Raw genomic sequence first — 18,359 nt, 5'->3', positions numbered from 1 at the left:
ATGCTACTTTTTACCATCAGTTAGCAAAAACTTTCTTGGAACTTTTCTGACTTTTTAATCGTGTAGACAACTAAATGCAAGAAACTTGTTTTGATGAGCCAGCAGGAGAAAATGCATATTGTGGTAGAGCTTCTTGCTGTCATAACAAGTGAACATGTTTTATTGTTCCTTTGTGATAGTTTTTCTTATTGTTAACTTCAACGAGTGACAGAGAAACTAGGATAAACTGAGACGATGGAAAATAAGTGAGTTTTAAAATTTTTCTTTTTTTATTTGGTGTGGTACATTTCATGAAGTGCTCGGAAGCGGTGGTATAATAATTAAGGCATCATGCTTCAGAGGCCCGAGTTTGAGCCTTGTTCCAGACTTATGCTGAAGACCTGTCTCTAGTTCAGTGGTACTCAACCTTTTGGCCCCATGGGCCAGATGAGTGGGGTGAGGCCAGTCCACAGGCTGGGTTGAGGCCCACATGCCCGGATGGGGCCTTGGGGCCTGGCACTGTACCCTCCTCTGGGACTGGGTACTGAGATTGGATCCCTGCAGCCTGGCACTGCCCCCTCTAAGCCCCACACTCTGGATTGGTCCCCACGAGCCTGACAGTGCCCCCTCCCACCCCAGCATGGTGGGACTGGGTTCTGGAGGCCTGGCACTGTCTCCTCAAGCCCCCTGTATGCTGGGATTGTGTTCTGTGGACCTAGCCTTGCCCCCTCCCAGCCTTTGCATGCCATTTTTGGGTCCAGGGGCACAATACCACCTCTGTCCAGCCCTGCATGCTGGGCCTAGGGCTCCCCGTGGCTCTAGAAATTTGGTAGTAATGAAAAGGTGTCACCGCTCTCCTGCCACCAAATTTCCAGACCTGTGGGGAGCCCTGTGGGCTGGATGACATGGGCTATGGGTCCAGGTGTAGAGCACCCCCAGTCTAGTGGTTCGCAACCTTTTTTGACTTGGGGCACCCTTGGAAAATGCCAGCTCTCAATTTCTGATTTTTTTTTGCCTGTAGAAAAACAGTAGAGCAGTTTTTCTGCTGCAGTGAACTCAAAGAGACTACAGCAATGGATTTCTGTTTGAAATCTCTGGGTTTATTATTGTGTAAATTATGTTTGTAAATCTAACAATGCTAACATTGTATGACACCTCATGGCACCCTTGAAAGGATCTCAAGGCAGCCTAGGGTCACGGCATCCTGGTTGAGAATCACTGCTCCAGTCAATGCATCTTTAAAAAGTGGGGTACCTGACCATTCAGGCTGGGGACTTAATAGACATCTGATACAATGCTAGTCAGAACACCCTTGTGTGCCTGTTGGCTGATGAACCATTAGGCTGAGGTCTGATTAGACATGGGGCAGGCAATTATTTTGGGTGGAGGGCCACTTACTGAGTTTTGGCTAGCCATTGAGGGCTGTATGACAGGCAGCCAGGGACAGATAAATATTAATTTTCTACATTTTTAAGGGCCCTGCAGGCCGGATAGAATGGCCTGGTGGGCTGCATCCATCCCATGGGCCACATTTTGCCCACCCTTGGATTAGACCTTTGGTAATGACTGTTATTTTTTTTTAACTTGTTTTTTTCTAAAGCAATGGATTAACTAAGGTGGGGCAATCTAGGCACCAAATTGTAGGGGCAGGAGTGAGTGCAAAATAGCAGCTGTTGTGCAGCCTGCGTAGCCACTGCTGCTGGTAGCCTGCTACAGCTGCTGCCTCATGTGCTGACATCCAGGGTGTAGAACTGCTCTGTTGTGCCTGCTCCAGAGGATTCATATGGACTAGTCTTTGCTCCCGTTGAAGAATCTAACATTTCTTTTGGGAGGCAAAGAATAAAGCCAGCATAGAGTATTTTTGAAAAAAATCATCTGAATGGTGTTCGCTAGTTCTTGGAGTAGTCTCTAAGCATGATTTCTTTAACTTCCACAAGTTTGTCAAGTAAAAAATATTTCTTTTGGCCCACTGGGTTTCCTGAATGTCAGGCTGTACCTCAGCATGTTATTTTTTTGTCAAATGTTCTGATAGCCGTAAGCAACTTGGTAAACTGTTCTCAGTGGTGGCAGATAACAGAACGAGGAGCAATGGGCTCCAGTTGCATTAAGGGAAGTTTGGGTTGGATAGTAGGAAGAAGGTTCTCATTAGGAACAGGTAAAACACTGGAACAGGTTACCCAGAGAGTTGGTGGAATCTTCATCCTTGGAGGTTTTTAAGACATGGCTAGACAAAGCCTTTGGTGGTATGATATAACTTCATAGTTTCATGTTGTTAGGGGCTGGAAGGGACCTTACAGATCATCAGGTTCAGCCCCCCCTGCACTTGAGCAGGAAAGACTGCTGGGGTCAGCAAGGTGGGCATCAAGATGCTTTTTGAAGATCACTAGGGTGGATGACTGTACAAGCTCTGGGGGGAGCCTGTTCCAAACCCTCAACACACTATTTGTAAAGAAGTGTTTCCTTGTGTCTAGTCTGAAGCGAGCCTCAATCAGCTTTTGCCCATTATTTCTTGTCCTCCCACAGGGGGCCTTGGTGAACAGATGCCCTGATGTACACCCTTGATATACTTATAGGTTGCCACCAAGTCCCCTCTGAGTCTTCTCTTCTCCAGGCTGAATGGTCCCAAGTCTTTTGGCTTCTCCTCGTATGTCCTGGTCTCTAGGCCTCTAATCATGCACATGGCCCTGCTTTGGACTCTCTCGCTTCTTGACATCCTTCATGCAGTGCCGAGAACTGGATGCAGAACGCTAGCTGCAATCTCACCAAGGCTGAGTAGAGAGGGAGGATGACATCTTTAGCCTTGCTTGAGATTTCTTGGTAGATGCATGCCAGTGTTTGATTAGCTCTGCCAGCTACAGCGTCACATTAGTGGCTCATGTTCATTTTGTTGTCTGTCATGATACCCAGGTCTTGGTCAGATGTGGTGCTAGCCAGTGTAGCACTGCCAAGCCTGTAAGTGTGTTGTGGATTATTTCTCCCTAGATGGAGCACTTTACATTTTTCCGTATTAAACAACATTAGGTTGAGGTCCAGCCACCTCGTGAGTCTGTCCAGGGGGACGGTCCTGCTTTGAGCAGGAGTTTGGACTAAATGATCTCCAGAGAGGTCCCTTCCAACTCTAATTTTTTATGATTTCTGTGATTCTATGAAACTGGATAAGGGTCTTTTGGGGTGGGGGGTAGGATGTTGCGTTCACTTTCTTACGTAGTTTAATGCAAATTTGAAAAAGTCTGTTGAGCAGTTAGTCCTTGATGTGTAGTCCATCATCTTTTGCATATATGTCTAGTTAAAACTTTCAAAATCAGCATAGGATATTTTCGAAAAAGCTTCCCTGAGCAATGACTGAATTCTATAGTGGATAGTCTAATTGTGTAGCTATTTCCACACCAGACTGTAAAATGACTCCAAAGAAGCAGTTAGGACTATGTTATCATATCTCATAAATTTTGGAGGATTTAATTCCTTTTCAAAATCAACAGTCTACAAAACCCTACAGGTCAGTCTTGCTTATTTTACCTTCAGCTGGCAAACACTAGGAAATCCAATAAAAATGCTAAATTTCTCTCGTCTTTTCAGCTTCCTTTTCTGAAAGCAACTGCCTGCTTAGGAAACTCCATCTACTTAAAGTGAACATTGTGAGATAAGCTAGACAAATCAGGCTTTGTCTGATTAGTCTATCTTAAGAAGCTTACACTGTAATAGGTAAGAGTATGTTCTTGCTAGTGCAGCCATCTGCACAGTAATGTTAATTAGTAACTTCACCCAGTAATGCGAGTCAGAATTTCAATGGAGTCTGCTTGGTTTGTTTCATTACCTTGATAAAAGTAGCTCATACTAGAAGGTTGAGAATAGTATAAATACCCGTTTAGGAGAATAGTTTCCATACAGTCTACTGCAATGGCTCTCAACTGGGGTGCTGTGAGACCCTTTCAGGGGTGCTGCATTGTGGGTGCCATTGTGGCCAGGTAGAACTGCCCTGTGTGCCTCCTGTGGAGGCAGTTGGGAAGTGGCTGTACCTGGAGTGCACACCTTTTCCATAGTCTTTACCAGTCTGACCTTGCATACTCCTCCTGGAAACAGGCATATTGGGAAGTTGGGACTGTCCCAATGCCCTTTTCTTTCCAGGAAGAACATGTGGGGTTGGACTAGGAGGGCCTGTGGCAAGATCACACACTCCAGCTGCAGCCCTGTGTGCTGCCCAGCTGAAGGAGCCAGGAACATTCAGGGCAGGTAAAACCACCCTCCTTCTGCTGACCTGGGCAGGGGGCTGAGAGGCAGGCAGCTGGCTGGGGGAGGAGACAGTTCCTCTGCCCCCTGGTAAGCCTGGGCTGACCAGGAGCAATTTGCTTTACTATGTGTATATACAGGTAGTAGCCAACCATGCAGTAGACTGATTCACTGAGCAGTTAATGCTGTGCATGTATAGATGGTGAAGCTTTACTACACAGTAGATTAGTTTACTGGACAGTAAAAAATCTTGTGTAGATGCACCTGGTGAGTACAAGAGCTAATGGCCAGCCAAATTCGAATGAGTAATAAGAACGTTAACAGATAGGGTGGCTAACCATTAAAATAGTGCCACATGAAGTTGTGGATTTGAAGACATCAGGAGATAGTTAAGACTGGCTACCTTTCTGGATGCTTTTGCGAAAGCAGCTGTTGGGCTCAGTTCAAAGGTAGCTAGGTGAAATTCAGTACTTTACAATATACTGGAGATCAGACTAAGTGATTTGGTCTCTTCTGTCTTTAAACTCTGTAAATTCATCAGCAGATTCCAATCTGCTCCCAGAGCCTGAAATGCAACCCAAGATATTCTCTGCTTTCAGAGAATGTGTGTGAAATCCATTGGCACACTGTGCCATCTCCCTTTAATACTGGTCCGCAAAGGATGATAACCTACTGATGCTATATCTTACTATACTAGAGCATAAGTGATATATCACTGTGGGGAATAGAAAGGTCCCAGCTGCACCAATTTGTATACTTTTTTTTTTTAGAGCCTAGGAAATTACAAAAATTGCTAAGAACATTATTGTATTTGCCCAAATCCAAAATGATTTTGAATTTAAGACAACTCAATAATTAGATTCTGTACATAGAAATTATATATTTGTTATAATTTTCCATGCACAGAATTTATTTGGAGGGTCATTTTAAATGTGTGCCATTGTGGCAGGGGTCAGGCAGCCCAACTCCTGCCCTTTGCCACCCCCAGGGCCTAATATTCTCCCCCCCCCGCCATTTGTTGCCTTTACCACCTGCCCCTTCCTGCAACCATTTACCCTATTTGGTGGTTCTGGCTCTATTTCTGGCCCAGGGCATGGAGTACATGATGACTCTGGCTTTGGCCCATCCTGGCAGCAGCAGCTCTGGTCCCTGGCCCAAATCAGGACCAGAACTGGAGATGCAGCTACAACAGCTCCCTTGCTACTATATGGTTTTCCTCATGTTCCCTTCCATCTTCTACCACTGGGCACTGTGTATGCCCACCCCCACTTCTTCCCCCTGTACCATATGATTTTTTCTGCACTCCTTTGCAACATGAGCCATCCTGGCCCCAGCCAGGCAGCAGCAGCATCAGCAGCTCTGGTCCTGGCACAGCCCTGTACTTGAATCCAAGATGGGGGTCCCCCCCCCATTTTGAATGGAAGAAAATACCGTGTCTTGGATTCGAGTAAATGTGATTATGGTGCAAGGGTCAGTCAGTCAGCTGTTTAAAAATATCAGTATTGAGGCCTCTTGTCCATTCAGTCTCCTTGTGCAGATGCATTAGGGTACAGTCTGTAATTCCATTATCACATTTTATATTTCCACAGGACTCCAGTCTTAGTAAGATGTAGGGTACTTGCTTATTGAATGATGATTCAATAGTTTGTCTTCTTATGGTTAGTATCTGAGCTCCCATACCTTTTATATTTCATAGATTTATAGACATTAGGGCTGGAAGGGACCTTGGGAGATCATCGAGTCCAGCCCCCTGCCCAAAGGCTATTAAATGCTAGCCCACTGGTTCTCACCTTTTTTAGACTCAAAGCACCCCTTGGAAAATGCCAGCTATTAGCTTTCACTCGTTTTGCATTACAAAAGAAAAAATGGATCAACTGTTCTGTTGCAAAGAACTAAAGACCACAACACACATAAGAGTATTTTTGACAATGCAGCCCCCTGAATAACTGGGCTAGCTAAACCCTGCTTTGAAGACAAAATTATTAATTTTCTGATGGGCTTTTCTGTGGTACTTACTGTATCTGTTTCTGGGTTCTTCAAACATGAATGAGATCATTTTACCAGGATTGCCTACTCTCTAGGAATAAATTTGTTAGGTATTATTATTATTATGGGTCTTGTTCTAAATGCACTTCATGCACGTCTCTCTTGCTAGCTCCATATCGTTCTCTCTCACTTCACTCTGCTTTCTCAGACTAGATTACAGTGCATTATTGAAGAGTCATCTACTTGTATTTTTCCCCTCTCTCCTCTTTCAGATCTTTATGAGTCTCTTTCCATTTTCTTTAGAAGGGCATTCTACATTTAGCCTTGTAGTTTAAGTCCCAGATTTATAAAATCTCACTTTAAAAAGGATAATAAACCCATTAACATGAACCTACCTATGCATCAGTGTTCTAACTCTCACAATTAGTCATTAGGGAAATGATGGCCTTTGTGGTCCAGGAGCAGCGCCTATGTGAGAAGCCAAATCCTGTCCCAAAATTCTAGAAAGGGCCAAGATATTTGTGCTAGAATTTATACCAGGTTGCTAGTCTCTGATCTTTAAAGACTTAAATTTAATAGGGGTCTGAAAACATTTGAGCCTTTTAATCCCCTCTCACTGCTGGAAAAGAGGGGAAGATAGAGATATTCATTTGGAGAATTGAGGGTATAGCAATAATTTCTTACCTTAGTTTTGGAACAGTCCTGCTATTAGATCAGGCTAAAACTGTCATTATTGTTATAGGACAGAGCACTTGACCTAGTTTTCAGTTTCAGTGTTGCATATTGGGTTCTCAATTGCAGAAGCAAAATCTGACAAGACTAGTCAACCTTCAGTCCACTGCAGCTATGGAAAGCAGTAGTTGAGGCGCAAGGGGATCTGTCTACAGACTCAGGAAGATGGTAGTGTCTCAGTTTACTTTCCAGATGCAAGCCAAATTGTGATTGCACCCTTTTCTGGCAAGTCAATTTGTGGTACTTCCTGCAGCCTTCTCCTGGTCTTTCAGCTGATCTGCTCAAGCTACATTTTTCAAGGTGATATGACCTGAATTTTCTGTGTTCATCCCAGAAGAGTTCCACCCCTTCCAGGCTAGTCGAAGTCCAATATAAAAACTGAACAAACTCTTACACCCCTTATGGGCTTAGTCTTCAGACAGGGCTGTGCCCCACCTATACTCTGAAAAGTACCAAGAAACCAAGTGCTTCCACTGCTACCAAGAGCTCTGTTCAGCTATTGGTAGCCAAACAAGGCAGTCCTTTCCTGCCGGCTCTACCTTTTCCACAAAAGCTCTGATAAGCTAGTCTTCTTCAGTAGCTGGTTTCCAGCTGAACTAAAGCTGTGGCTTTCAACCTTCTTCTTGCAATGTAATACCTGTCCAGGAGTCATTAAGGTGGGGATGACTGGGCTTTCAGCAGCCTCTTAAATATTTCCTAACTTACTTGGGATTTATGTAGTTTATTATATTACACAGATGTAAGCATCATACATCATAAGGTATAGGAATGTTTGATTCCTTATATTAAAACAACATTTTATTTCATGGTTTGTGTGCATACACAAGTTTTTTTCCTTTAAAATATTTTGACTTGTCTCATTGAATCTGAGTTTATCTGTCTGAAATTAATATTTGCGTATGTCATCAGATGCAGCTAATTTTTCATTTAATTTGTACTTAAACTCTCTTCCAGTTAGTTTTTTTGTGTGCATGTTTTACCTACTTCCCACCATTTTTATCCATCCATTATCAATTTTCTTCTGTATCGCTGCTTTGTTTGTATCTGTTTAACTCAGATAACATAATAAAAGACATCAGTGGCAAGAAGTCCATTTCTACCTTATTGGTACTTCAGAATCAGTCATAATGTCTAGTTTGGGGAACTGAATTTAGCATGAACAACAGTACTTGCACTGCTTTCCAGAGATAAATGCACAATTTGCTGATGAGTGTTTTGAGCCTACAAATCAAAGTTCCTAGAAAACAAGAGACAAAATTACTTTCTCCCTGTTCTATAAATACAATCCTTAGTTAAGTTTCGGCTATAAAATACTCAACATGTTCCAAATAGAAAACATCCAGCTCCATCAAAAGTGGCTTATTGCACAAAAGAGGGCTCAGAATACCAAATTGTAATTATGAAAATAAACAGGCAAGAAGAGAGAAAAATGATAAAGCAATTAATCAAATACAGAAGCAATTAGAATAGGATAGGAAAAATAAAGATGGAAAAACAATAGACAGGAAGGGATTCAAAGAGCAAGAAAATGGAAATGTATCATTACAAGTAGATTAAATTTTAATTAGAATGCATTATAGTAATCTTAATCATAGCCTAATCTGTCCTGCAGGGTACTAAGAAAAAAAGCTAAGGTACAACATATTTTACTGTATTATTAATATTTTGTTTACATCTCAGAGATCCATTTGCAATCAATATTTTAAATCTGTGATTGTGGCAGACTGGACAGCTCTTCACAAAATGTTGCAAACTTAAAACAAGCGTACCTGGAGAGAGTTGGCTTCCATAAAATCATCTGGTAAAGGATTTGGACTTCAAGAGTTGATATCAAAATGGCTGTATAATTTTATCCTCAACACAAACATTTACTGAACAGTTTCAGTAGTTCATCTTTCCTCAAAAGAAATAATTTGATAAGAATAAAGCCAGGTGTGAAGTATGGTGTTGTAACTCCTAATTTGTACTAGTATAGAGTTTATTAGCATAACCTGTAATTCCTCAGCTGCTGAATGCATTTCCTTGGGTCAGACTGAGGGGCACAGTCCTTTGATTTTATTAAAGTATATAGATTTATTTTTAATCCTTATGTCAGAATATGACAAACCTGAATTGAGAGTGAACCAGTTCAGTGCCATCTGGCTGTTCTTTGCAGAAAACCTGATGCAGGAGCCTTGAGATGGGCTCCATTCATTTCAGTTGGGGTCCCACAGACTTCATGATTCCGTAATTGCATGCTTGGGCATTTTTCCCTAAGATGCCATGAAACACAGCATTTCTGTCATTGAATGAACATTTGCTCTACTTACAAGCCCAGTATTTTCTCTCCTTGCTTGCTAAGGAGCTGCTACAGGGCTGGGAAAATGCGGCCCGCGGGCCAGATGCAGCCTGCCAGGCCATTCTATCTGGCTTGTGGGGCCCCTAAAAAATTTAGAAAATCAATATTTGTCTGCCCCTGGCTGCCTGTCACGTGGCCCTTGTTGACTTGCCAAAACACAGTGTGTGGCCTTCCGCCTGAAATAATTGCCTGCCCCTGTGCTTGAAGCTTCTTAAGGTTTTTCATCTTTCTCCACATGGGTGGGTTCAGTGGATCATAGTGAAAGCTCTCTGTGCTGAATTAGGAAGCAAGAGCTGGAATTTTGCTTGCAATCTTCCCCTTCCTGATTTGGAAGTTTGGGCTGGCAAACTAGGCAGCCCGGAGAACAAAGAACTGGAAAAAAGCTAATTTTGTGCCAATATTTCAAAAGGGAAGACAGAAAGACCTGAATAACTATAAGCTGGTAAAATAAAGACTGATATGGGATCAAGTCAGTAAAGAATTAAAGGATAATAGCATAACCAGTTCTGTTGAAAATATGTCTTATTAAACTAAATCGATTTGTTCAGTGATAAGCAAGGTTAGTTGATAAAGGTCACTTGATACAAGGCACTTACACTTCTATAAGTACTTGACTTATACTTCTGCCTCACAATCTCCTTTAATTAAAGAAAATTAGTACTGCACAAAATCAGTGTAGTTTATACTAAATGGATTAAAACTGGCTAATTGATAAATCACAGAAGTTGACATCCACTATGGGTGTTTCATTTGGGGTCCCCACAGGGATGTTTTTCTTGACTCAGTTTTGTTCATCTGTTATCAGATATCTGGAAGAAAATATGAAATAGTTATTGATAAAATTCACAGAGGGCAAACTCTGGAAAGTAAATAATGAGATGCAGGTCAGTCAGCCAGATGACCCTGGGTCACTTGTGAAGGTGGTCTATTTGAGCAACATATGATTTTACACAGTCAAATTAAGTCATAAATCTAGGAAGAATGTAGGTCACACGAGTGAAGGCTGTATACATTTAATGACACTGGAAAAAGTCTTTAGAGTCTTGGCAGATAACTAATTGAACATGAACTCCTGATATGATGCTGTAGGAAAGAGGATTAGTGCAATATTGCAGGGAAACATCGAGTAGAGGTAGGAAGATGGCATTACCTCTTTGCGGCTTTTTGTAAGACTATTATTGGCATATGGTGTCCAATTCTGCTTCAAAAAGAAGGCTGAAAAATTGGAAAGGTTCAGAATACAACTGCAGGAATAAGGCTGGGTCTGGGAAACCTGTCTTTTGATGGAGAAACTTAAGAAATGCATTCTATTTAATTTATCCGAAAGAAGATTGACGTGGTTTGATCATGCCCTACATTTAATTGTAGAGGGAAAAGATTTTTTTTTGTTATATCCGGTTCCTTAATCTGTCAGAAAAAAGATTCAGTAGTTGCAGATGGAAGTCAGAAAACTTTTGTTTAGAGTAAGGCATGATTTCTTTGAACTCCAAGAGTAACTAAGCAGTGGAACAACTTGTATAGCAACGTGGTGGATCCTCTTTTACGTTAAAGTCTTCACCTAAAGATAGGTAAAAGTTTTTTCCCAAAGATACAAAAATATGTGCTTGACACAAAGATTGCTGGGATGAGTTTTCTGCCCAGTGTTATGCAAGAGGTGAGATGAAAAGATCAGAAAGGACCCTAGAATCTATGGACAGTGCAGCAGCTAAGGATTGAGAAGTCCAAAATGTTTTTTAAATTTGCTACAAGCACCTTCCTTCACTGATGCGATTGGAAGGGGGCTCTGAATTGAGTTGCAGTTGCTTGGCCAGCAGTGTAGAATCTGAGCTGAGCATAACAAAAGACGTCCTTGCAAGTAATCATTCTAGTAAATACTCATCGAATAATGTTATGCCTATACTGTTTTCAGCTGTAACCCATAGCTGTGTGTGGCATGAGTTGTTTTTTTGTTGGGATGGGAATGGGAAAAACCAATATTTCTTGGTAACAGAGTGCATTTATAAATTACCATTACCACAAAATGTAAGTGCTTTTGCCACAGAGTTTTTGGTACTTCTGCATTACAGAGTGTACGTGTCCTGGCTTGCAATATCAGTAAAAGTTTTAAGGATGATTGAAGTTGGGCACCTTTTAAAAATCTGGACCTGAGTAATTGCAGATGTGTACTCAAATAGTATAAACAATTGTGGTGGGATAAACTAAAGAGCTGTAAATTGCCAGAAGGAAAATGAGGCCTGTTGTATCCTCCACCTGCCACCCACTGAACATCATAAGGTAGGCTGGTAGCTCCTGAAAAGGGAAGGATTTTTGCTGACACTGTGGCATTCTCTTCTGAGCCTTCTTTCTGTCTTTTTCTCTTGACTGGCACTCAAGGCTTATGCTACAGTAAATTGAGATTCAGTTTCAGTATGGAGGATGCTGAGTTCAGGTTCAGGAATGTTCACTTATCTCTGCTAGAGTCTCCTCTGCCTTTCAGTTTCCTGTTTTAAGCTTCTGTCCCAGACATCTTCAGTGATGAAGCACCCAGCAATCACCACCTCAAAAAGGAAATGGCACATTGACAACTTGATCTTCAAAACAAATCTTGTTTACACTTTTTCCTGCCCTTCCTCCCCTCCCTTCCTTTCCAACCTCTGTCTTCCTAGTTTCCAGCTATGTACTTTTTCACTGACTGCCTCTTTTCTAACCTGGAGAACTCAACTACAGTAGTCTCCCTTACTTACCTTTGGCATTATTTCCCCCTCCTTTTCTCCCCTCCTTTCCTGTCTCTCCCCATTGTATTATTCCTTATTTGCACCTATTTACATTCTCACTGACATCATGTTGCACTTTTAGCTTCTTTCATGCCTTGGAGGTCTCAGAACTTTAGACTGCCTATGCCTGAAGAAGGGTGCTTGTGCCCAAAAGCTTGCCAAGAACTTTTCCCCAACTACTCAATTGGTCTAGTAAAAGATATCACATCTACACAAAGAAGTCCGTCTGCCTGTGTCCTTAGACCAATACAGCTACAACCAATACTCTGCAAATCTTATTAAAGGCACTTGAAAAGTGGAAAGTTTGAAACTCAGAATGATTTTACATAGAAAATATTTTTATTTTAAAAACTAAAGTGCCACTAGCTAGTAAAAGCTTGTTTTATTCTCTGCAGCATCATCGATAATATTGAACTGCTACCTCTTGAGTTGGAATTCACACTTTCCATTTGGTTACTTTCATCGCTACCCCATTTGCTAATGAGGAAGAAGTGTGTACCTATATAAATCACTCATAATCTAAATATTATATATGGATAGCTAAACTACTTGAAATTTTACACCCATGTTTCCCAATGATTATTGTATTATTCTAGTTGATAGTTAAAACCCTCCCTACTGAATATTTGACAGACAGACATGTTGTGGACCTATGGAATGCCAAACTTATTTCATTTATGACTAAGGCTTTGAACTGCATACCATTTGGTGAGTGGGCAGTCTAATTTCTATTCGAGCCATCCATCAACTGATCTGAGCAACCTAAGAATAGAATGTCACATACAGTGTTAATTAAAATTCTACAACACACGTTTGACTGTTAAGCACAGTGTTTCATTAGTTTGGGAGCTACTGGAAAAACAGCAGTAATTATGCAGTGTTAAGTTATGTATGTTTGTCTTGGGAAGTCAGTAGAAAAAAAAATTTGCTGTTAAGGTATTTTGTTCATTAACTCATGCCAGGCTTTATTAATTAATGCAACTATTATTCTTTCAAGAAAGTCACATCTTTTGGGCCTGGCTCACTGGTTTTGAATGTGCTGGATTGGCAATATTGATTACAGTATCACATATTGTTCTCTCAGGACTACAGTCTTATTTAGTGCACCTGTCTGACAGAGTGGAGGAACATTGCTGGGTGGATCCCACTCTCTTTTTGGTTTAGTGAAGGACTGGTGTCTTTATCATCCTTGTATCATGCACTCCAGATGTTTTATGATGTTTAGGGAAGGGGTGTGCTAGAAGAGGAAAAATCCTCCTGGAGCTAAGATTCTGTGCTGATAGCACAAGGTTTAAGTTCTATTACACCAGCTCTTAACAGAGGACTTGTAACAGCTTGGGAAATCTGAACCTTTGTGTCTCCATCTTTAAAATGGGAAAGATAATATTTCATAGAGCCATTGAAGGTGTGCCGATGGATGGAACTTTCTGTAAGCAATTTTTAAAAAATATTGGAACCTTGTCTTGCAGCAATTTTTGTTTTGCTGTATGCAGAATTGTTCTCTCTGAAGAAAAACAAGTTTGCCTTGCTTGGAGCATGCAGCCTCTAGTCAGATAAACAAAGGTGAAGCGAACAAATTAGGAAAAGCATTTCAGTAAGGAATTAGTGTGTTAGGATTCTTTTGTCAATGGTGGAAAGTGTAATGGCCATGCATGCTAGTACTCATTTATTCATATTCACCTTTGAGTGCCTCAATATCAGGGAATTGACTTTCATTGATTGATTTCTGAATGATTTGTTTGTTACTTGGTTTCTGTAGTATGGGAAAGACATCCTCTTTGGTTATGTGTTCTAAAACATTAGCAGTTTGTTGTTCCAGAGTGTTAGTGAAACCTTGGCAGCAAATCAGAGCAGTGGAGTAAGCAGCCTAACTAGGACAGCAAAGGCATTGTTCTGCTGCTCACTGAAGGAAGTCCTTTTAATGACTGACTGTTGGCTCTGCACCAAAAGCACCTTATTGGGGCTTCATTTGGATGCAAGGATAATGTTGTCAAAGCAATTAAAGAACAAGAGCAGAATATAAAAGAGCAAGGCTTATGAGAAAGTTGTATTTTTTGCTTACAAGCAGTGATAATTAAGTCCCGGAAAAAAGCCACCACTAAGAAAACCAGACCACTGTTTAAACAGTGATAAAGGTCTGATTTCAAATGACCAAAGCATTTAGAGTAAAAGCTGACTCTGTTTTGATATGTCCAGTGTGGCGCACACTTGTTATGTCAGGGCCTTATTACACATTGTACTTTGAGCTGCTCATATATTGATCACTGTTAGTGTTAGGTCACACCTTAAAGCCAAATACCTTCTCTGACTGACCCTACCTACACAGTGTGACTTGCCACTAGAGGGTTGGTGAGCAGGGGTCTGACTAGGAGCCAGAGCTGTGAGTTGCCACTACAGAGCTGGTGAGCCAGGGCAGGCTTTTATCCCTGGTCTGGGGGGGGGAGGGTTGAGGGGGAGTGGGGGGGTGGGAACATGAAGCTGGAAGGTTGCGAGTTAATACAACAGGTGGGGGAAGAGTGGTGAAATGAAGGAAATCAGCCACTGAAAGATAAAATAAAAAGTAAAAAAAGAAAATTAAAAAGAAATAAAGAGGAAGTAAATTAAAGAAGGTCTCATGTTTTAATTGGGATTTGGCATTTGGGTGTGGAGGGTGCTGGTCATCCTTTCCAGGGTGCTTGGGAAGTGGGATTGGTGAGGCAAGGCACTTTTGGGGAAGCTACTACCTCTGCTTCAGGAAAAAAGCCCCAGCTCATGGGGACCCAGTCTGGCCCCCTACCTCGTTTTGCCCTCACCCCCAGATGCTACTCCTGGACCTGTCCTTGCCCTGCAGCCTGGCTATCTGGCATGTGTTCTGCAGGCTGTTTGTGTGGGGTTGTACCCCTGCGGATGGGAAGGTTGGACCCCGAGGGCCAGGGGGTGTGCTGGCTTGGTACCAACACCGCCTCCTGGGCGGTAGAGTTCAGGGGATGGGAAATTTGTACACAGAACAGGGGAGTGAGCGTGGGGACGCTGCATGCTGGGATGCTGGAGCGGTGCAACTTGGGCAGTTCATCTGTGGGGAGTGGCCACACACTAATGGAACTTGAGCTGGGTAACATGGATCAGAGATAAACCTTCCCTGAGTAGCATAACTTTAAGCCTCCTAAAGTGTGCTTTAGTTTCAGGTTAGTGTGGACAATCCAGGGGTTAAGAGCTCCAAGAGTATCTAAAATGACTGTGTAACAAGGCCCTAGGAACAGTGCGTGGTACACTGAGGGCACTGCAGCAAAGACAAAATGTAAAAGAAGGTTTGAGAAAAACTCTAACTTTAAATTTCTTCCTTACATTAGTCAAAGTTTATAATATTTTGTTTGATCTCTTTCACGCTCAACCGTGATGTATTTCATGACAGTATCTTCTAAGTACCTCCATTTCAATCAATACCATGTTGCTTAAGTCTTCTATTTGCAGTGTACCTCAGTGCTTTTTGATGCAACTTCAAATCACTATAGGATACATTGAAATAAGAAAAGTAAAGTTGTTAATACCAAAGTTTGACATGATTTGTTAAGCTGAGGTACGATATTGAATTGAAGTTGTCATGCATGCAGGGATACATAGCTTTAGGTAATGGAAAAAAAAACCCTTAATACTTTTTACTGAAACTTTATAAATATGGGATGGGAAAATTAACCTTTTCTTTACCTCTTTGCTTTCTTTCCCATTATTATTTTAACTTTTTTTTACAATTAACATTATGATCTTAAACACAAATCCTAGGCTTTTCCTCTTGACATTTTTGGTATAAAAATCAAATGAGCATTGTAGTTCATTATATTATATCTTACTGGTTTTACTTGATATCATTTTTTAAAAAATATTTTATTCCCAAACCCATGTTTTGTATTGGCATTCTCTGCTTTCCTTGAATGAATGTTTATTTTCACTCTGTTACCTGTAAATTAATAATAGTGAAAATTCAGATTTGGAGGTTGTAAAATTATTGGGGTTTTGATGATTTAATTTCTGAAGTTATCTTTTTTATTTGTTACTGAGTTTCTAAGTTCTGTTGTCACTGTGGTCTAGTCGTCTTGATTTCTGTCTGAAGGCTTTAGCTAGCATCTATTATGACTTTATTATCTATGATTACTTTTTATTAAAAAAGTGTGAATAGTTTTAAAATTCAACAGTTGTAAAATGGTTTTACATTAATAGCTAAAGCTGTGTCTACACACATAATTTTAGTTTGTGAGTATTCTGATGTATGAGGATTTTGATATCCATCTGACCAGCCTTATTATATTCATTGTAGTAAGTGGTTTGTAAATATTTAATGTGCCCTAAAACCACAACTTCATAAATAAATAAATGAGCTTATCTATTGTTTCTAGTCATGTTTTTTACCATCTGAAACTAATTATGTTTCTTTCTTTATGTTTTAAAGGATCAGTTTGATAACTTAGACAAGCATACCCAATGGGGCATTGACTTCCTGGAGAGATATGCAAAATTTGTGAAAGAAAGGATAGAGATTGAACAAAACTATGCAAAACAATTGAGGTAAGTTGTTGTCTCTGTAAAGAAAAAAAATCCTATTCAGCAACAGTTGCTTTGAATTATGTTATCAGTTAGCAGATTGATATGCATGGTTCTGTGGTTCAGTCTGTTTTTTATTCGTCATATGAATTAAATCATAGTTGCTTTTTTACAACACACAGACTTTTCTCATCTTCGGTGTTATGAATGCGGCGTACAGCCATTTTTTCCTAAATCTTTGAACTGGAAAGATGGATTCAATGGGATCTTGGTACTATTTTGCAAAAACCACTGATACATCTTGACTGGTTATTATCTTTCTTTTTTATAAATGAATATTTCATAATGTTAGCTAGATCACTTCTTTATCCTCTGTTCAACAAAGTTTAGCAGCAGAAGGGTGAAATAGTTATTCCTCTCAGAGCTTTGTTGCTCTGTGTTAGAATTTGGACTGCTGTTATAGACCTTGGACGTCTGTGTCTTTGGAGGCCCTTTTCCAGTCCCCTGAATACACGTCTTTCAAGTGCCTGGTCTGTCTCTTCAGTGTGTTTTGGGATAAGAACCTACAGGCCACTTGAGTCCTTAATATGCTCAAGTGTTTTCCCTTGGGAACCTGTAGACCAGTGGTTTTCAAACTTTTTTTTGCGGACCACTTGAAAATTGCTGAGGGTCTTGGCGGACCACTTAATAAACTTTTGTTTTGTTCTATAAATCAAAGCACACAACTCATATTTTAATATCAGTAGTCTTACCTTACAAGTACAGATATTTTCGATTGTTCCGCAACCTTTCTGCGGACCCCCTGAATGGAGCTTGCAGACCAGAGTTTGAGAACCTCTGCTGTAGACTGTTAATAGCTTGCTGTGATTACAGATACAGTGGGCATGTCTACATGTTCATTAATGTGCAGTAGTACTGTGTATTGAGTTTAGTACTTGCTTAATGAAGCACTAACTAAAGCGCAGTAACTAGAGTTACTGAGCAGTAGTACTGGCGCGTGGTTTTTTAGTGATGCTTACTGCGCAGTAGCATATTAGCATGGTTTTTGCCTGGCATGCTACTGGTTATTAGACTACCATGCATTAAACGTCTCATGTAGATGTGCCCAGTTTCTCCAGAACTAGTGGCCTTTATCTTGCTAACAAGCGTACAGCAACGGACATAAGAGACCCCTGTGTATATATACTTTCTGAGCTATGCTTGCCTCTCCTGTCAAACCACCTTAGCCATGAAGGTGGACCCTGTTCCCTTAAGGATCAGTTACAGCTTGCTCACTGCAGCCTCTACGTCATAGCCTGTCAGTCTGCACTTACTGACAACTTCTTCCTCCCTCTCTCAAAAGCTGGTTTATTGATGTCCCTCTTCCTATCACTGGCAAAAACAGCTCATTTCCAAGGGTTGGAGATGGGGAGCCCCTCTTCCTTTCTTTCAACCTGGCTTTTGTTTTTTAGAGAATGTTCCTTGTCTAAGCCAGTGCTTTACCTCTTCTTTCTGGTGTCTTTAACAACCCCTTTTGATCTGGCACTGTGGATTCAGGCAGGATACTATTATGTAGATACAGTGTAGGCATATTTTATTTTATCAAAAAACCCACAAATATTTCCCAGTTCTCCACATCAGGAACATAAGGATTTCAGAAAAGAGTGAGTGTTTCAGAGTGCAGCATCATTCCATGGCTCACTGTTGGCCCATTTTGAGCAGGTTGTTGGTTTAAATGAGAAACCAACTTATGTCCAGAATCAAAATCTTTTTTTCCATGCAGTGTGAACAAGTACTCTGTCTGCTTAAGTAACTGAAGCTTTATTTCTGACTGCCTGCTAGTTGGGAGC

The 18,359-nt window shown here is 40.9% G+C and overlaps 1 protein-coding gene across 3 annotated transcripts in view; it reads left to right on the top strand.

The window, feature by feature from the left end:
• The window catches only part of FNBP1L (formin binding protein 1 like), a 67,357-nt gene that overhangs the window by 8,642 nt on the left and 40,356 nt on the right, over positions 1-18,359 (top strand). For all 3 annotated transcript variants that reach the window (XM_019531093.1, XM_019531091.1, XM_019531092.1), the window contains exon 2: positions 16,439-16,554. In XM_019531093.1, coding sequence (XP_019386638.1) covers positions 16,439-16,554 — 116 coding nt within the window. The remainder of the gene's footprint in view (positions 1-16,438; positions 16,555-18,359) is intronic.

The sequence above is a fragment of the Crocodylus porosus genome, unplaced genomic scaffold (genome assembly GCF_001723895.1).
Source record: "Crocodylus porosus isolate Cpor-Errol unplaced genomic scaffold, CroPor_comp1, whole genome shotgun sequence".
Classification (NCBI taxonomy): domain Eukaryota; kingdom Metazoa; phylum Chordata; order Crocodylia; family Crocodylidae; genus Crocodylus; species Crocodylus porosus.
The sequence above is the reverse complement of the archived record's forward strand: the minus strand, read 5'-3'. Positions and strand labels throughout refer to the sequence as shown.